This window comes from Idiotropiscis lumnitzeri, chromosome 13 (assembly GCF_059441095.1).
Source record: "Idiotropiscis lumnitzeri isolate Australia: NSW breed Sydney's pygmy pipehorse chromosome 13, RoL_Ilum_1.0, whole genome shotgun sequence".
Classification (NCBI taxonomy): Eukaryota; Metazoa; Chordata; class Actinopteri; order Syngnathiformes; family Syngnathidae; genus Idiotropiscis; species Idiotropiscis lumnitzeri.
Window position 1 is genome coordinate 11,071,274 of NC_142403.1, and position 19,036 is coordinate 11,090,309.

Genomic DNA, 19,036 nt, shown 5'->3' on the forward strand with positions numbered 1-19,036 from the left:
AACAAATCACGGGTTTATCTTTGTGGGTTGAGTGACGGGTATGAGTCAATGTCAAGGTTTGCCAACAGGGACGGTGTTTCATCAATATGGATCCTCGCTCACGGTAATGTGCAACTGCAAGCAAAAGCTTCCAGATGCAGTTTGTGACATCATCTATCCTATTTTACAAGCTTTCTTTTGTTGTACATCAAAACACTAACGCCAGCCATCATTCGTTTCACGTCGATGTTTGCAATGCCGGTGCAGGTCACGGGTCATTTGCTCCGCAAATTGCTTTGTCTGACCCAACTGTGTGCACGCCTTTCTTCATTCGTTGAGCATTTTTGGATTCACTGCTCATGTTGCACACCGTGGCAACGTACACATGATTCTCTTTATATTGTACATGGACAAGAATTTTGAAAAGAGACAAAGTGTGCATTTTTACTAAACACATTCCTTAGGAATATGTCTACTTTCATCCAAGTAGTCCAGGGAACAAGAATTCAAACACAATTTATACACCATGTTGCTCGTCAGTTGAAGTCTAATCCAATTTATTTGTATCACATTAATTCACAATAGAAGTTTTCTCAGGGCTCGTCACACATTAAGCAGGTCAAGGAGCACATTTGTCATACCTAAGATTAGGGCGCCTCCTTCAATGCATAACAATTGTTTACATTTACAATGGATTATTTTCACAACATTTCTAGGAAATCACATGTCCTATCATGGGTGATCTATTTTTAGAACCGGCCCGGTTCTTGTTGGCAGCATAACCACTGGCATTCACTCCTTTGAACATTTGAACATTTTCAATGAACATTACGTGCATGTTTTTTTTTTGTTTTTTTTTGGTTTTTTTTACTTTAGGAGGACGTCAGAGTATGTGGAGAAACACTCCAGAAGGAGGAGGCGTTCATGCAAACTCCGCTCAGGAGGGCCCAAGCTGAGATTTGAACACAGAACGTCTCAACTGTGAGGATTGAGGAAGACGTGCAAACCACTCGCACATGTGCTGCCTCAATTCCACTCATGTGAGTTGAATTCCAATTGAATTCGCCATTTTTTTTTACCCTTAGTTCAGGGAGCCCGGTGGCGAAAGAAAACAGAAGATGGAGTCACTTTGATTACAAATGGCCAATTATAAGCTAAATGCCGAGTCCAAGAACGGGGACATTAGCTTATGAGCTTTTGGGTTGTGTACACTGGCAAACGCCATCATCATCATCGTCATCATCAACTTGGGTTAAAGCAAAGGTGAAACTTCTCATCAGTGCAATGTCACCGTTATCGCTGTCATTGTCTTTGTACGAATCACAATGCAAACGTTGGTTGGAGGAAGGTACTCGTTTAGTTAATTCAAACAATAGAAAATCTATTCCCAGAAACTGAACAAACCTTCGCTCATATTCTCCAAACCTTTAAATACAAATCCCCAAATTGTAATTCCATTCACAAAACACCATGCAGACCAATGTACTTGTACAACAATTTGGATTTGCTGTTTTTAATTTTTTTATTATTGCCTTTCGCTTTGATGCTTGCTTGTGCTTACAATTTTGCCACAGGAGCCAATTAGAGTGCAAAATGTGTTTTAATGGGTGAAAGTAGGTTTGCAAGTTGTGAATAATTATAATAATAATAATAATAATAAATAAAAAAGCTCCCAAAATGTTGAGCAATGAGTCAAAAGAAATCATTGACGGGCGTCAAGTTAAAAGAAAGTTTTTGCTTTCTTGCTTGCCTCGCTGCTTGCAAGAAGCCAAGTGGTGCACTTCAGACGATTTGAGAGATTTTTCTTGAATTCAGGAGAAAAGAAGTCATTTTGCAAAACATATAAGCCGGCAAGTCAATGCACAACACATAAATCATCACAACTCTTGCAAAAAAAAAAAAAACTGTGGTTGGTAACCTTTCCATTTAAACGAGCACGTAGAGTGCAAAATATTTGAATGTTCTGTAATGTTTCACCAGTTATGAACCTGATCGTACATGGACGTGGCTGCCAATGTGTCCTACACAGGCCTCAGGATGACTTCTTTCCTGTAGGAGAAGTGCGTGAGTTTGACGTCGCGTTGCATCGTCTCCCTGCACACCAGCAGGCGGTAAAGAGACAAGGTGAACTTGGCCAGCACCAACGTGCAGCTCACCTCCACTAGCAGAAGAGCGACGTACACGAGTGCCTGAAATTTGCACTGCAAAGCTGCTTGGGTGTCCTTGTAGGCCAACAAAGTCTGTGACTTGTTGAGGTGTGCCTGCGTGGGACAGGTGAACACGACCGCGGCTGTCGTTTTTGAAGGCGGGGTTGCACTTGTGGTCATTTGCGTTGTGCTCCGAGTGGTGGTCGTTTGCGCCGTCGCTATGTTTGTGGTGGTTGCTGATTGCGTCGTCGTCGTGATTGGAATTGCGCTCGTGGTGATGGCTGACGTGCTCGCGATTGTGGTTGCTGCCGGTGTAATAACAAGAGTACTTGTTAAAATGGTTGTGGTGATTTGAGAAGTCGGTGTCATCGTGACGGCTGCTGAGGTTGGAGTTTGAATTGCTGTGGGCGTGGTTGCTGGCGGTGTGACGGGAATTGTAGCTGTTGTTGTCGGAACGCTCGTGGGTGACGCAGTTTCCGTTGTGGTTGTTTGCGGGGTTGGCGTGACGGTGCTGGCTGGCGGGGTTGTGATTAAAATGGTTGTCAGTGCGCGTCTTGCTTTTGCACTTGTCGCGACCGCTGACGTGGTCGCGATGCTCACTGGCGTTGTTGCTTTCATGTCGACTGTCGTTTCTTCAACTGCAGTTGTCGTGGAAGACGTTGTAGCTGACAGTGTCGTGGTGGATGTCGGCGTGGTTGGCCAAGATGTGGTTGCCATTGTTGTTGAGAACGTTGTGGTTACTTCGGGCGTTGTGAAAGCCGTCGTAGGCGATGTGGTGGTTGTGAACGGGAAAGTGACGCATATGAATTGCTGTTCTCCCAAAGACTGGATTTCTTGTTCTTTAAGATCTTCTGGATAGCGACAGACGACCGGCTTGCGAACGATCGCCGAGTTTGCTTTTATCCAGCGATGGAGATGTAGAAGGTTGCAGTCACAATTCCAAGGATTGTCATTGAGATAGACTTTAGTGAGACGTGTTAAAGGCTCCAAAACATCCTGATGGAGCGTTTCCAGATTGTTGCCGGACAAGTCCAGAGAGCTCAGCGATGGGATTTTTTCAAAAATCTCGGAACTCAAAGATTCTATCTTGTTGTTTTGCAGATTCAAAACACTGAGTTTTTGCAGTCCTTCAAAGTAGTCAGCTGACAGAGTTGCAAAGTGATTATTGGATAGATCGAGCTTGGTCAGCCTTTTCAGAGGACTGAGAATTCCTTTTGGAAGGTCGCTCAGTTGGTTTTGTTTTAAACTGAAATCTATCATTTTGCTCATTTCCCCAAAAAGCACTGGCGGAAGACTGGACAGTTTATTCTTGTGCAGGGTCAGCGTTTTGAGATTCGGGAAGCCAACAAAGAATTCTTCAGGTAAATTTGTTAAGAGATTGTCATCCAAGCCGATCTTTGTGAGTTTGTCTTTATATGGAAACTGATTGGCGGATAACGCCGTTAATTTGTTGCTTTGCAAAGTAATTTCTTTTAAATTTGGTAAATGGTGAAAAATGTCTTCCGGAATGGCACTCAGTTGATTTTCATAAAGCCGCAGCGTGACCAGTTTGCTTAGCTTGGAGAACAAAGCGGTTGTGACTGCGGTGAGGCGATTTTTAGCCAGGTGGAGCGTCAGGAGGTTCTCGAGGCCATCAAAGGTGCCATCTTCAATGGACGCAATCTCATTTCCATGTAACTGGATCTCTCGTACCTTTTTAAGACCGTCAAACAAATCTCGCTCCACATTCCGGATCTTGTTCAACTTGAGTATAATTTTCTCCAGATTCTTGAGACCCGAGAAGACTCCGACAGGCACGGACGAAAGCGGCGTGCTGGAGATCTCAACGTGCTTCATGTCGACCAGACCTTGGAAAGCTCCTGGCTCGATGACGGACGTGTTTGTGTTAATGAACTCCACCTTTTCCAGGTGCGGGTTTTCCACAAAGGCTGCTTGGGGGATTGTATTGATGTGGCTGTCCAAAAAGAAAACTTCGGTCACGCCTGGCCTCAGACTTCGTGGGATTTCTGTAGCTGCGGTGAAGACGATTTGGTTCTCTGAAGGACAGTCGGTCTCTTTTTCACATGGTTGGTTTTGAGTCCAAAAGGAGTCCAACAGCGAAAACAGAAAAAAAACAATGATGTCTTGTCTCCTCTGCATGCTTACTCACGAGAAGAAATGGAGAGATCATTTAAGTACCTGAATAGCTTGTCAAAGTCCTGTCAAATCCAAATGCCTACCTGATTATTTCCTATGACAGGATGCCGCAGTGTTGTGTTGTTACAGCAGGAAGGAAATACAAACATTTTCAAAGTTCTTGTCTCTATCAGCGTTGCCAGCGACCCGCCGGGGAGTGACCAACACGTTCCTGTGACACGAGATAAGGGCAGAGAACGAAATTGGAAGCAATGACAGCACAGAGCTGCAGCGCGGCACCAAAATAAGAATTATTTTGCCAAAAGTCATCAGAAAAGAATGGCAATGTTGTCACATATAATTTTCAGATATAATTTTCTTTTTACACTTTTTTTTGCAGCATCTGACACTTTTTTAAATTAGCAATAGTTACATTATTATTATTATTATTATTATTATTATATCAATCTCTTTTGACAATATTTGCATTTAGTGCCACCTGAATGGTAACTTTACGTTACACTGTACGGCAACTAGAACTATACTGCGCCAAATTGAATGCCACATTTTATGTCATAAACAACATCCATGTACGGATCTTCCAGAGTAGGAGGACAATTCAGGCAACATTCTTGAATACCAGACCATTCATTTTGCACAATTTAATGTTTTGAAAAAACAACAAAATAAACAATATTGGATTTGTCCAAATGAGCCTGCTACTTAACACTTTTTTATAAGAAACTTTAGTTGTATTTTTCTCAATCTTGTTACTGAAGCATTGCAGGATAACATCATTTTCAAAGAAATACACAATTTATTTGAATATGAATTTCATTTTCGTATTGATCTAATTTTAGTGAATGAGGTGCAATCAATAGAGTTGCAAATGTTATTATTAATTAATTAATTAATATTTGTCCTCAGAATATTGTTTTTGTCTCGTAGTGTATATGTAATCCATCAGAGTTCTTGTAGTATTTCCAAACTTGCAAATGTATATTCTGATTGTTGTTGTCACTGTCCTACTCGGACGACATATTTAAACCAATCTGCTGCAGTTTTCTTTACAAACGGACATAGGCATACAGGTACACAAAGTACCCAACCGTATGTCACAGTGGTCCATAATAACACCACAATGAAATGGCAATGATCCAAATCTGTTCCATGACACTGTTCTCACTGAATCATAATGAAAATGGAATTATTTGGAGGGGTGAGGCGGGGAGTCTTAAATGATTGCGACCGTTTGACTTTGAGATTTTATTCGTATATAGAATTTTGTAGAAATGTGGAAAACAATTGACTCGAAAAGTAGGGTCAAAATAAAACGTGACTTCTTTCTATCAATATCTGTTTTCACTTCCAATTAAGCAAAATGTGCTCAATCTATTATTGTTAAAACGACTTGTCATACACACTCGAAGCCAACAGAGCACAGGTGTCGTTTTTTTTCAATGCACTACTTGTTCATCATCACCATCTTCTTCATCACCATGATCCTCATCATTCCCAAAAACTGAAATAATTCATTGAAAAAAGGCGGAAGCGAAGTAAATTCGCTTAAAAAAATGCACGCTGTATTGTTCAGTGCATGAACGTCCCATTGTGGGTCTTGATGTAGTTACAATATGTTAGCAGCAGATGTCAGTGTTGCCCAAGTGAACAGTCAGTGAGCTAAATACACTTCTAAGACTTAAAACCCACGAACCTCTGGAAATACTACTGCGTTGCTGCAGGCTAGTTTATTCGCATTCCAAATTAAAACCAAATTCGGGTTCATGTTCATGTCATTTCTGTAGGTACGATAAGTCCATTTTTAACCAAGGAACCCTGGAATTGTTTTTGTGCATCAAATTGGATCAAACGTGGTTCAAATGTGAACACTGCTAGATATGCCACACATATACACACACACACACATATATATATATATATATATATATATATATGTGTGTATATATGTTTATGTTTTTTCTTAATATTGCATACAGGCGCAGTGTTTAATTTACAGCACAGAGTTCCTGCTCCTGTGGCCAATATGTCCCCGTCCTTTCTTGTTCCTCCTCCAGCATAGACAGCCAATGACGATGGCACTTATGATTACCGTAGCAACGACTGCGATGACAATGAGGATGATGGAAGTGTGCTTCGGAATGTGATGGTCATCCTGCTGGCCGCTGCTTGTGACTTCAACCTCTGAGGATGAGGTTGTCTTGACAGCAGGTGAAGGAGTGCTTCTTTTCTGCGGCGGGCTGTTTGGTTTCCTTCTCCTCTCAGTTGAGGGCAGTGCTGTTTGTTGCGTGGAACTCTGCAGCTCCAAGTCGTCTTGTGTTAGCCCGGCAATCATCTCCCCACTCAGACTGAGTGGCGTATCGCACACCACGAGCGTTTGGTTGACCTTGGATGGGTGCTTTCTCAGCCAGATGGTAAGAGGCAAAATATCCTTGTCACATCTCCAGGGGTTCTGCTGAAGAAGTATCTCTTCTGCTACAGAAATGGCATCGAGATCTTGCGGTGGCAGGTTTGCAAGAGTGTTATTCCTCAGGTCAATCTGCCCCAGGTGACTTCGGCCTCGGAGAAAACCGACAGGCAGATGACTGATGAAATTGTGCTCCAAAGAAATGTTTACAAGGCTGGGTAGACCTTGGAATGTCCCGACTTGCAATGTTTTCAGCAAATTGGTGTGAAGCGATACTTCACCGAGCTGTTCCAACCCCCGGAAGGCTCCGCTAGCGACATAGCTGATCCGGTTGCGACTGAGCACCAGAAGTCGCAGCAGTGTGAGATTTTTAAAGGTGTCGTCCTCGATCCGACTCAGTTTGTTGTCGTAGAGCCACAACTCTCGCAAGGCCGTGGGACCAAACAGTCCTGGACCAAAACTCTCCAGCTGGTTTTCGTACAAGGAGATCTGGGCAAGCAGGGGAACCTGGAAGAAGAGTTGTTGTGGAAGAGTCCTCAGCTGGTTGTTGGACAGGAACAGCTTTGTGAGTTTTGGAGTTTTGGAGAACAAGTCGTGTTGGAGATGCGTAATACGATTGTCTTGCAGGGAAAGTTCCTCCAGGTTGCCCAGATCATGGAAACTGCCACCGGGTATTTCTTGGAGCATGTTTTTATTTAATCGAAGATATTTCAGCTTCGAAAGCCCTTTGAATGTCCCAATAGGTAACTGGCTGATATCATTTCTTGCGAGCAACAGGAACTCCAGCTCAGTAAGGGGGTGAAACGTTTCCATGGGGATTAAGGTCACTCGATTGTGGGTGAGATCAAGGGCAGTTAGAACTTTGATTTGGGAGAACCATTTTGGATGGAGCGCCGCCAACTGGTTTCCATTTAGATTCAGAGTCTCAAGTTTCTGAAGATTTTGGAACAAGGCCTCTGGTAGGTCTCGCAATTGTGTTCCAGTCACTTTTAAGGCCTTTAGGTTCACAACAGAATCAAATGAGCCAGGTTGAATCTCACTCAAAGGCGTGTCATCAATCGCAATCCATTTTGCATTTGTTAAAGAATAAAGGTCATCTACCCCCAATGACGAGATGTTGCATTTGGAGAGGTAAAGAGCAGTTGTCCATGCCGGCAGAGGAGGAACATTTGAGATACCAGTGCATAATATTTGTTCTCCCTCACATTGGCATACATCCGGACACGCCCACACAGCCATGTTAAAGGCGCACAGAAAGAGAAATAGCAGGATGACGGAATGCTCCATCATGCACCTAAAAAAGATACACGCAAGTTAGAGTCATGAACCAATTCATCACATATTTTGACATTATTTTTTAATTCAACAATGAGAGCTAAACTCATTTTACGATCCAATGCCGGCGCTCTATTCTGGGATAGTATCATATAGCGTCTTTAAGTCGAAGCTGGCTAGGGTATCGGGTTAAACGGCTGCGGGTGACGTTGGCTGCAATTAGCAGCTTTGAACACTTTAGCATCCGAACCGTCAAAAATGGCCATTTCTGTGGTCAGTCGGTTTGGGAATTGTTCTGCGTCGTCATCATCATCATTCTAAGTAGTTGTAGACATGAGATAATCTCAAAACATTGGCTTGGACTATGCTAACTGTTTGGTCAGAGAAAGTGTCCAAAACAGTCCTTCACAAATTTGAGCCCAGAAATCAATTTTTCCCAACTCGCATATCTTTGTGGTGGGACAGTCACACGCTTTTATGTCTTTCGTGGTAACATGCCAACATCAAATGCCGACTCAGAACAGGACTGTGATTCCCTTCAGCCACTAAATACAAACTATCATTAATGGGTGAGGTTTTCTTTCCTTTTTTTTCTTCCTCAGGTTTGAATGTCCGCGCATGAGCAACCCCGCCAGGAAATGAAATGAGGCATTTCCCCTGAGTAGTACATTGTCCAAGTGCAGTTTCCTTGTTTTTCTTTTGAGATACGTGACATAACAATTGCATCGCCTCTCAAACATCTCCCGGATTTTTTCCCCATCTTGCTGTTGGACAAAATGTTCTGCTTTGGGTTACATGACAACGCTCCTGGATGGCTGTGAGTGCAGAGAATGGAAGCGTGTGCCAAATGGATCTGAAGCCATGAACTGCTGTGATTTATTTTATTTATTTTTTTCACTCTTGTATGACTTTGTCAAAGGAACGGCAACACTTCTTTTTGCACACTTCTGCAAAATTGAGATACTATTTGTATGTTTGCAACAGAAATCCAAAGTCATTGATCAGCTTGTCTTCAGATTCACGACTGTTTTTATCTGTTCTTGTCAGAAGGTGTGATTATCCGAGATTCAAATCATCAGTCTTACTAACTGGCACGACATCTTGGCAAGTACAGTACCATGTTGCAACAAATCTACAAAACCACAAACACAACATTCTGCATCTCTTACCTCGAAAAGTTGCGGACAGAGAGGGAGTTGGTCTTATCTGTTTTGCGCACACTGCCTTCCTCTGGAGCTTGTGAAGTTCCGCAAAGAAAATTTCACACTTTGCTGGTCTTTGTCATCACATGGATCTTTTTGTCTTTTTGTTTCTTTTTGTCCGCTCATGAAATCTGGAGCTGGTGGTCCTCGTCCTCATCGTCCCAGATTGTCCTCCCTGTTTCTGCTGCTGTTTTTTGTTAAATGAGGGCAATTGTCTAAAAGAGGGGAAGCCCCACCCTCTCTGACGTCAGAACTGTTTGAATGCACACATTGAGATCTCGGAGGTCTGCGATTACTGTAACCTTGCAACCAATGTGTGTGTGTGTAATTGATTTTTGACTAGGAAACAGATGCTGTATTCGAGATTGAGGTTATGTGACGCAGGCGTGTTTTTTTTCTTGTTCTTTTATGAGTTGTCGCACATATTGTTTTGTTATCTCATACAATGCCTCTTTGCACTGATGCTCTCAATTTCAATGCAAGGAAATGCCTATTGTACCCGAAATGAGACTCAATTTGTTCATAAAGTCCTCACAAGGTGGAATTCCGAAATGACTTCAGCGTTTGGCGGCAAGGTGAAAAATAATGGGAGGCTGGACAGCATGTTTGAACCAAAATAAACTCCAGATAGTCAGGGAGGATCCACAGTAACGCACAGACGCCTATCAGTAAGCCCACAAATGTTGCTCCAGTCACGGTCGTACGTGATTAAATACGCAAAAGGGCTGTGATAATAAAGCATTTGCAAAACCGCCGTCCTATTATCACATTGACTTTACACTGTTAGGCAATCGGCCATTCCGAAGCAGTCGCGACGCAATGGCGTTTGCTGTGTTGCAGTTGTTGACCTTTCTGTCAGCTTCTTCAGTGTCTGCCTCGCCAGCCAGCTAGAACGTGTCAAGTCAATTGATTCCACAGTCGCTGACCATTTTTGCCTACTGCGGAGCTCATCCGTTGCTTTGTCTCAATTGTCTGTGTGTTGTACTTGTGCATGGACATGAAGGAGGGATTCACATTCGGCGTCCCGGCAGGCAGAGAAGAAGTTGCAAGTCTCCTTTGGCGCAGAGCATTCAGGCCCAGCCTAACAGGAAGTCCCAAGCAACCATTTCACAATCTGATGCTGGACTGGCTTGCTGAGGATTTGATGACAGTCAGGCGTGGGAGAGGTTGACTTTATGCTGTAGTAATTGGGGCCACACTGAAAATCATTTCAATAAATACACTAAGAACGATAATACTAGTCACCTCTCATGACTAGAAAAAAAAAGCGCTTCATTTAAAATCTCCCCAATTTTAATGAAGTAGTATTTTTAGCAATGAAACTATTAAACACAGAGGAGCACATCTTTGAAGAGAGCGCATTCAGATTTTCATATCAGCACCAGGCTTTCTGCGATGCGTGCCAATTCCTGTGCCAAGATGGGCGGGCTGGTGCAGGACAAGGCGTGACTTGGATATGCGTCGTTGAGTGATTATGTGGCAGAAAGTTCACGTAAACCTTCCGCTTGCTCAGGCCACGTCAAAAATCGGAACACTGTAGACGGATGGTCAAACATGTGTTGCTTCTTGTCTAGAAGTTGAGCTAACTTGATAGTAAATAAATAAATAAATAAATAAAGGCCTGCTGTAATAACTCAGGACTCAAACAAATAACATTTATTGATCAATTCCAAATGTTTCATGTGACATTAATATACTTCGAAGCTCGTAGGATATTCTTCCTAGTTGTGTCGATTTTAGGTTAGCTTAGCATTTAGCATGGCTTCTCCTTTTCTTGTCATCCCTTCATGGCTGACACTTGTCAGCAAAGGAGCTTGTTTGCCGCCATGAGGGAGTTGATTCCTGACTTGGGACCAACTCAACATCCGGGGACTAAATCATCAGCAGAGTGTTTCCGTAGGTTCTTTTTTTTTGAAGAACCGATGTACCTAAAAGGTACTTGTCCGTTTCAATGTCAAAACATTTGTTGCTGGTCATTTTGCAGGACAACTTCAACAAAGCAATGCTCACGGGGCTTACAAAAATGAAAAACGCCTCATTCTGATTGTTGTGAAAGAAACTTTCATCCCATGAGTCACTGCTTTTTTTTTGCAATATTTCCGCTTGTTTTCAACTGCATCATTTCTTCTGCCTCGTGTGTGTGTTGTGGGAGCTGGTTTATACCTCCTGTTGTGTCAAAGCAGCCAAGTGGAAAGTCCTAATCACCCGTTGTCATGGCAATGAACTTGGGAGCAGGTTACTGATTCATCCTCCCATTGTTTGTGCTTTGTTTTAAAGTTATGGAATTTGTGGCATCTGCAGTCATTATCTCAAAGTTGACATCCCTTTGAAAGCTTCAAAGACTAAACTCTAATGTTAACCAGTTTCGATTATGATCGTGGTCATTTTCCTGACTGTAGTTTTTACCTGCTATTCTTTGGGAATGCACAGCCTTTTCCCTCATCAGAAAGTGTCCAAACGAGATGGCTGCTTGTCTTGACTTCCTGACCTCTCTTTGGGGAAATATCCGCTCTCTGTCTTTGTCATTCAAAGAGGAAGTGCGACATTCGTATCATATTCAAAAGCGCACTGCAAAAATTCTATGTCATCTTGTTAATAAGATACCTGACACACACTTCCATAATGAAACTAATAATATACTGTATGTGTTCAAAGTTGAACCCACTAACTGACTTTTGTGTTCATTTCGGCCATCGTTAAAGTACTGAACGAACAATGACAATTTTGTATTTGTATTTATTTTTGAAAGTATACTGGGACAGTGCACATTAATCAAACAGTTTCCCGTAAATATGCCAGATTATAGCCAATGGCTAATTTGCATCCGTTGTCCCTGTAGCAGGTTGATGTTAGACTATACAATAAAAAACATAACATAACAATAAAATTGCTCTTGTTTAATAATGTAATAGAAACAATAGAGACTTCAAATGAAATACGTCATCAAAAAAATCATCTCATTTTTTTACAATACTGAGAGTTATACAGGACTGGTTCTTTTGCCACCTGTGCAGTTAAATTGCTGAATCAAAATGTGAAGTTGTACATACATGGGAAAAATGTGCATGTGCATTACTGGGATTTGTTTTGAAGCTGCAGTCTTGTAAAAGAAGAAACAAAGTGTGAATGAGCATATTGAATGAATGAATCGTTTTCTCCTTACATTTCAGGCCAGTCTGCCCTTGCGCAACAGCTGACGTAGCCATTAAAAATGTACATATTGTGCCTTTACCTCCTCCAGTCTCTTGCTGAGAAGATGCATCCCATACATAGCGCAAAAGATGAGGAACACGCCTGCGGCCACAAGAAGGATGTGAAAAAACATGAGGAATCCCGTCAGGACTGCGTTGGAGGGCAAGAACCACACGTACACCCAACCTCTCTGACGGTTGTGGTGCACAAAGTCAAGGTCCTGTTCGACGACAAGCAAGTCATAAAAAGGCGGTGAAATGTCGTTGGTGGAGGGATCGGCTTTGACACTGCTTTGGGCTCGCTGTGAGTAAGCTGCTTTGGTAGCTGAAGCGGTTGTCGTGGACGACTCTTGAGTTGGTGTGCAACTTGGAGTGACTGTTGTAATGCTGCAATGGGTCAGTTCCTCATCGTGTAGCGACTCGAGGGTCCGCTTTATGTGATGCTTCGGACTGCGACACATCACGTGTTCACTGTCAAGAAGTGCATGCTTGTTCTGTCTTATCCAACTTACAAAACCTCTGATGCTGCAGCTGCAGTCCCACGGGTTGTCACTCAAACCAACCTTTAGAAATGGATTGGACTTGAAAATAGATCCTGGAAGGGTTTTAAGATGGTTGGCCTTCAAATCCAGCATTGTGAGTTGGCCAAGCTCCTGAAATATGTTTTGGGGAAGGTTCTGGAGAGTGTTGTTATTGAGGAGGAGTGTTTCCAGTTTATGTAATCTGGAAAAGTGTTGCGGATGCAGCTGCTGGAGGTCGTTGGATCTCAGTGAGAGCTTCTGCAATTTGGGGAGACAACAAAAGACATCTGAAGGCAACTCTCCTAGCTTGTCATTAAAATGGAGGTTGAGGGTCTGCAGCCCGGACATGTTGGCAAACACATTTCCAGGCACCGTGATGAGGTTTGTGGCATAAAGGTAAAATGTGGCCATTTCCGGCATGTGTCCCATCAGCTCATCTGGAAGCGACAAGAGTGGATTATCGTAAATGGTCAGCTTAATCAATTTGGGCATGTTATAGAAGCTCCTCTCGGGGACAAATTGAAGCTGGTTGGAAGACAAGGTGAGATTCTTCAACTTCCTCAGTGACCAGAACACCTCCGGGGCAATTGTGGCTATCTTGTTGGAGAAGATAAGGAGATACTCAAGGTTCACTAGTCCATCAAAGAGCCCTGATTCTAACCTTTCTAATTGGTTTTTATAAATGCTGAGCTTTTTCAGTTTGATCAAGGAGCGAAAAATAGTAGGGGGAAGTGTTTTCAAGAAGTTCCCGCCAATGTTCAGGATCTCAAGGTTTATCAGTCCGCTGAAGGCTCTGAAAGGAACGCTGGACAGTTTGTTGTAACTCAAGTCTAGATCCTGCAAAGCAATCAGTCCTTCAAACATTTTGGCAGAAAAGCTCTCCAGTTGATTCTTATTTAAATACAATTCCTCCAGAGCGCCAAGTGGGTTGAAAATGTTTGCACCCAGCGTGGAAAGATCATTTGCTGACAGCTGGAGAGACTTGAGCTGCGGAGCGGCATGGAAAGCCCGAGGATGGATCGTGTGGAGGTGGCTGAAAGTGAGACTAAAACGCAACATCTGCTGCTTTTTCTCCAAGCTCCGTTCACGCAGGACTTGCATGTTCGTGTCGTTCAAGAGCAGTTTATAGGTGTGAGTCGGCAGTTGCTCCGGTGTGTCGATGATGCTTTCTCCGGTGCACATGACAATGCCGTTGGGAAGGCACCTGCAGACGCTGGGGCAGGCAGTATTGTATGTGAAGAAGGTCAGCATGGAGAAGACGAGGACCCGCAACAATCCTGCACAAAAACATCTTCGAACTTTTATTGATTGTATGTTATACAGCTGCGTGTGAGTTTTCACTGCATTTGTGAGCATTAGCCAACAGCTAACAGTTCCAAAGTCTGATTTGGCTTCAAATATTCTACTGACCTGTTAGAAAACAATCCATCTTTTCCAGCAATGTTGCTATTAAGTCCAGACTGATCTTTGAGCGGTGCTTGTCCAAAATTCTGTCTTCTCCACACTGAGTATGTGTGTTGTCACAGATAACCAGTAAAGACTGGCATACAGGAATGCTGGATCATTTCCTTGAGCTTTGACTGAGTGGTGACGTAACATAACGTACATGTCAGTGTGGGGCAGTTCCAGTATGTGTCTTGATCTTCAGTAATAATCATATTATGTCCAACAGCGGTTTTAACAAATTTTAGCGCTACTTTTTTGTTGGCCTGCTGCTGCAAGTAATAATGAGCCAATGGCTGTTGTGTAATGAACTCTGGCCTCTCAACTGCAAGCAGGCAGTGATGACATATGACTGACATGTATGTGCTCCCTCACACATACTCGCACATTCTGAAGGGTTTGATGGAGGTCACATGTTGTATGATGTTGCTTGTACAGCTTCTTTTCCCTCAAATATGTTAAAGCTTTGTGATAGCAAAAAATAAATAAATAAAAAATCTGTAGTTCGCTGTCTCACAATTTGTATGGCGACACCATAAAAAGGTGTGCTCTAACACCTAATCTTATTTTTTATTTTTTTTTAACAGCGGATTTAATAAACAAACAATTCAAAATGCTCGACAAAATGACTAAATATATTAATATATATCATGTATACGGACGTATGTTTTTACCTGTTTTACAGAAGTCATTAATATGCGCACTCGAGGATTAATGACATTTTCCCCCTTTTGTCCGCCTGGAATTTTAATAGCACAATACTTTTTTTTTTTTTTCATATTGTTTTTTTGATGGACAACCAATACGATAAACTGTCTTTTGATTCTCAACTAATTTATGAGGAGAAATCTCGTGTCATTTTGAATTAAGTTACCAAATCTGGCTCCTTGTCCTATTTCACGATACATTACCTGTATGCGCTGCACTGTATTTATTAATCAGCACACCTTTTTTCTTTTTCTTTTTTTTTATGTAAATACATGGATGACGATGGTAAAAACAGTGGATTTCAAATATATTGCGCTCGACAGATATTGCCTCAATGTTCGGGTCACATCCCGTCTGCTTTTGTTGAGCTCTCCACTGTTGAGGCTTTTTCACAGCAGCCCTCCCATTATTTGGGCTAAGCTCAGTGACTCAGCTATGTCACACTCGTCTAAAAGCTCACTGCACATGAATTCACCTGCCACTGCGGAGACTGCACTACATCCGTCCGATCCCTTTCACTCAAACAGAGCTCCTATGCTTCCAAACTCTTCATATTGCAGCTTGTATAAGTCCCAAGATCCTCATTTGAATATTACATGTCTTTGTGGCTAAAGATCTTTGAAATCATACAAAACACAACTTCACGTTCACATTTTATTTTGAAAAGAGCAATCTCCTTCTATTCCAATGCTTTCTGTCAATTCCCAACAATGTTATGCTTTGTTCCGCTACAAGAGAGCAACATGAAAAGAGAAAAGCGGCAGGCAAATCATAACCCTGGTGACTTTGTCTTGGTGAAGCATCTTTTGTGCGTAGCAGATGATGGACACTTAACAGTTTGACACCGGCAGTGAAGCGACCTTTTTCCTTGATGGTCGAGATTGCTGAAATGAACCGTGTTCACGTGAGCGGTGTTGTGGCTTCTTAAGGCTTTGCTGGGCTTTGCAGCAACATTTCATAGCGGTCCTCATCCGCCTGGAGTCCCATCTCACACACAGTATTTCCAGAAACAAGCTGCAGACAAAAGAGGAGTGACCTTCTGCTACTTAAACTGAAACCTACAAGCAAATGCAGACATAATAAATGTGACGTACGTTCACCCCTCTTCCTTGTTATTGGTTTGTCTACTAAATTGGCTGTCAGTTCCTTCTCCAGTTCCAGATCGTCCCTCAGTGCCTCCAACTTAAAGAAGAGAGGGCGATTAGACCGGCGACACTATTCAAATTCAAGTACTGAAGCACATTTGTTATTGATTGTCTGTTTTCCTTTTATGATTGTTGAATCAATATGCGTTTGTAAAAGGCTTACCTCTTCTAAATCGGCTAATTTATCAACCAGCTCAAGACCTGTCAGGAGAAAGAAAAAGTCAACATCCAAGTAACATCCCTCCTCTCCTCAATTTGCTCATTTCCAAATGTCTCACCTGGCGTGTCATTCTTTTCAAGAGGAACTAAGCTTTTGTGCAGAAGCAGTGATAGAATTTTGCTCTGGATTTCTACGTCATCTTTTGGATTCAAAACACGGTTGCCTGCGCAGATAAAATAACAAAAAAAAACAAACGGAAATGGAATGAGCCAATCATCATCTTTTAAAAGTTGCTTTTCAAACACTCAATTTTGACATACCTGCGTTAAATAAGTTCCTTCCTTGCACATCTATCGGACCCTGCAGTAGTAACAAACCCAGCAGTCCCAAGATGTAGTTGACAATTCTAACCCGATCCATGACACTTAATGGACGCTCCCAGGTTCAGCGCTCTGCGAACTCCTCAAGCCGCCGATTCTTTTCTCTTCCTTGGGTCCTTCCCTTCAATATATGTATCGGTTCCGAGGCAGGAGGCGGAGCCAGTCAGCCGCTGACGTATTAAATCAAACACATGTCACTGTTTGTCGTCAGTAGTTTCACCGCGGTTAAATTGCCGCTGACGGAAATATGACGTTGTAAGCAAGGCCAGTAACTCTATATCACAGTGACACCAGCAAATCAAGCATAGAGAGGAAGGAATTAATCTACTTGATGGTTATGAGAGAACTGATTCACATTTTTTGGCACTTGCAAGTTTTTTTCTTTTATATTAATTAATTCCTTCAGTAGCGTCATAGGATTGTGCTGGGACAAGAAAGTCGGCCTAAGTAAATTGATTCCTTCCCAAAGTCCATTATAGCAAAAGATGAGCTCCACAGTCTTGGCTGCAGGACTCATTTGGAGGTGAGGGAGCATTTATCACAGCAGCAGCGCCAACTAACCAGCACCTCACTATATCAAGATACTTTGTGCGTCAATGAAATGCTGCCAAAAAAAAAAAAATGCAAGTATCCTGCGAGTGTGGTGTTAAGGAAATGAGCTGGCAGGCACCAGATGAATTTGGCTGCTCACGCTATCATAAAAGTTCCACGCTTCAGTCAATTGAGGGCCTGTTGACATCTAGCATCTCCCGTCCAAGCATCTTTTTGCAAAGCCATCACTTAAATTATTCTGCGACTGGATTTCAACGGAGCGCTGGGACTCAATGAAGAAGAGTGAAGCTCTCAGGGATTGAATTACCAAAAGTTTGAGCCCGAAACAACTTTCAGTTGTGATGAACCAAAGACAGGGTTGTCTGTTTGATTCATCTGTTTTCTAGTTCAGAGTCTGTGCAGTACGAAAGTGGCGTCCATCCTGGACTGATGGATTCAAATATTCTTTTGTGTGTCACTCGGGTTGTTGAGATCCGTAGCGGTCTTGGGCTTGGTCTTCAGACCACTTTTCGGGGGTCTCGAACTTGTCTCAAATTTAGCCATGGAGAAGTAAGGATTTGCTCTCTATTCACCCCGTCAGAGATGTTTTAGGTCATGGGTTGCTTTATTAGAACAGCAACAGTCTCATGTTGCGTCGAAAGGTAAAAAATAAAAATGTGTCTTCAAATGAGTTTTAATAGTGGACAGAGAGGAGGCTTGCCTCACATTTAATGGGAAGGGCCGGCAACAGAAAAGGTATCATCACTCCCGAGGCTGCGCTTAGACCTCAGCAGCACCAGCAGTATTTGGTTGACCTGTGTTAGCGGGCATGTGTGTTGGGGTGGAGCAGCTCGAAGAGGTACGCAGGGGCGAGGCCATTTCAAGATTTGAAGACGAACAGAAGTATCATAAAGCGAACTCTAAAGTGCACCGGGTGGGGTTATATGATCCGTCTTCCGAGCTCCAGTTAAAAGATGATCAGCAGCATTTTGCACCAGTTGGAGGCACGTGAGGGAGGACTGGCTGACTCCAAAGTAAAGTGCATTATAGTAATGTCATAATAACATATTTAAATACCGCTAGGATCAAAAATTTAAGATGAAATGCATTGGCTTGTTTTAGGAGGTGGATCTGTCTCATGCGGATCCTTCCTCAAATAATGCTGGTCCAATGGTGATTCATTGACGCCACTGCACGTTTTCAGTGGACTTTGACAATCTGTAGTGATGGAGAAGTAGACGGAGACTTTAGACTGACAGGCGAGTGTGCAATTTTGCAGGAGAGATACATCAATGTCAACATGAACTAATTCCGACCACTGCATAAATAAGATTGCACCATCTGGAGGTGTATTCCTAAAAGCATTTTGATTGTCTTGTAAATGGCTCGCTAACGGCAAAATATTATTCCAGTTATAGGTGATGGGCTGTTGGACAAACTTAAAGAAATGTAATTGGCTGACACTAGAGGGAGTCGTGCCACTGACTCAACGTGTTATGCTGTCAAATGATTCAATATGTTGTGTGAACATCAGCTTTCCACGCAGTGACACGCTTGTGTATTCTCTTCTATGTTCGTTTACATTCTCGAATAAAAAAATATTATTCATGTGGATCATATGTCTCGTCCGGGGCGGGGAGGCGGAGAGGTCGGGTCCAGTCGCTTCCGATTCCTGTTGCAGGCGGTCAAATTTTAAGAGTGTTTCGTCAAGCTTGTGAATTTTAAGAAGTCCATGACGGAAATAAAAACGTACCTCTTCAAAATAAAATTAATGTGTAGACCTGCTGGTCAAAAATCTTTGTTGCACAATCACG

At 42.6% G+C, this 19,036-nt stretch overlaps 4 protein-coding genes and 2 long non-coding RNA genes across 8 annotated transcripts in view; 1 reads left to right on the plus strand and 5 right to left on the minus strand.

Moving 5' to 3' along the window:
• The window catches only part of LOC148324321 (uncharacterized), a 53,785-nt gene extending 39,106 nt beyond the window's left edge, over nucleotides 1-14,679 (plus strand). Inside the window, exons 3-4 of one of the 2 annotated variants that reach the window (XR_015846342.1) lie at nucleotides 856-1,019; nucleotides 12,385-14,679. This is a non-coding gene — a long non-coding RNA (uncharacterized LOC148324321). Of the gene's footprint in view, nucleotides 1-855; nucleotides 1,020-8,543; nucleotides 8,772-12,384 lie in introns of those variants that run through there. The other variant, XR_015846343.1, reaches the window with a different exon arrangement.
• Nucleotides 509-4,580, minus strand: LOC148324322 (uncharacterized). Its single transcript, XM_088313588.1, has 2 exons — nucleotides 4,346-4,580; nucleotides 509-4,266 (listed from the first exon to the last, which is right to left on the minus strand). Exon 2 carries the CDS (start codon nucleotides 4,263-4,265, stop codon nucleotides 2,001-2,003), a length of 2,265 nt encoding a protein of 754 aa, XP_088169714.1. The 5' UTR covers nucleotide 4,266; nucleotides 4,346-4,580; the 3' UTR covers nucleotides 509-2,000.
• LOC148324323 (uncharacterized) lies at nucleotides 4,889-5,712 on the minus strand. Its single transcript, XR_015846344.1, has 2 exons — nucleotides 5,577-5,712; nucleotides 4,889-4,957 (listed from the first exon to the last, which is right to left on the minus strand). It is a non-coding gene; the product is annotated as an uncharacterized LOC148324323 (long non-coding RNA).
• Nucleotides 5,721-9,338, minus strand: LOC148324324 (uncharacterized). The gene is made up of 2 exons (XM_088313595.1): nucleotides 9,111-9,338; nucleotides 5,721-7,960 (listed from the first exon to the last, which is right to left on the minus strand). Exon 2 carries the CDS (start codon nucleotides 7,954-7,956, stop codon nucleotides 6,253-6,255), a length of 1,704 nt encoding a protein of 567 aa, XP_088169721.1. The 5' UTR covers nucleotides 7,957-7,960; nucleotides 9,111-9,338; the 3' UTR covers nucleotides 5,721-6,252.
• Nucleotides 12,022-14,401, minus strand: LOC148324325 (uncharacterized). The gene is made up of 2 exons (XM_088313594.1): nucleotides 14,266-14,401; nucleotides 12,022-14,132 (listed from the first exon to the last, which is right to left on the minus strand). The coding sequence occupies exons 1-2, from the start codon at nucleotides 14,282-14,284 to the stop codon at nucleotides 12,349-12,351; spliced, it is 1,803 nt and encodes a 600-aa protein (XP_088169720.1). The 5' UTR covers nucleotides 14,285-14,401; the 3' UTR covers nucleotides 12,022-12,348.
• Nucleotides 14,680-15,962: 1,283 nt separating the features above from the next.
• Nucleotides 15,963-16,765, minus strand: uts2d (urotensin 2 domain containing). Of its 2 annotated transcripts, none has more exons than XM_088313979.1 (5): nucleotides 16,632-16,765; nucleotides 16,430-16,534; nucleotides 16,315-16,352; nucleotides 16,101-16,188; nucleotides 15,963-16,020 (listed from the first exon to the last, which is right to left on the minus strand). In XM_088313979.1, the coding sequence occupies exons 1-5, from the start codon at nucleotides 16,729-16,731 to the stop codon at nucleotides 15,995-15,997; spliced, it is 357 nt and encodes a 118-aa protein (XP_088170105.1). In that variant the 5' UTR covers nucleotides 16,732-16,765; the 3' UTR covers nucleotides 15,963-15,994. The 2 variants fall into 2 exon arrangements, with proteins under 2 accessions (XP_088170105.1, XP_088170104.1); XM_088313978.1 differs by having other exon boundaries at nucleotides 16,430-16,591; nucleotides 16,632-16,731.
• Nucleotides 16,766-19,036: the final 2,271 nt, after the last annotated feature.

What these genes read in the sequence shown, in the direction of transcription:
- LOC148324322 (XM_088313588.1), bottom strand. Translation starts at nt 4,265, where the DNA reads ATGCAGAGGAGACAAGACATCATTGTTTTTTTTCTGTTTTCGCTGTTG.
- LOC148324324 (XM_088313595.1), bottom strand. Translation starts at nt 7,956, where the DNA reads ATGATGGAGCATTCCGTCATCCTGCTATTTCTCTTTCTGTGCGCCTTT.
- uts2d (XM_088313978.1), bottom strand. Translation starts at nt 16,731, where the DNA reads ATGGATCGGGTTAGAATTGTCAACTACATCTTGGGACTGCTGGGTTTG. An exon ending in TGAAAAGAATGACACGCCAG is followed by an intron (nt 16,353 to 16,429) that starts GTGAGACATTTG and finishes TTCTCCTGACAG; the next exon opens with GTCTTGAGCTGGTTGATAAA. An exon ending in AATTAGCCGATTTAGAAGAG is followed by an intron (nt 16,189 to 16,314) that starts GTAAGCCTTTTA and finishes CTCTTCTTTAAG; the next exon opens with TTGGAGGCACTGAGGGACGA.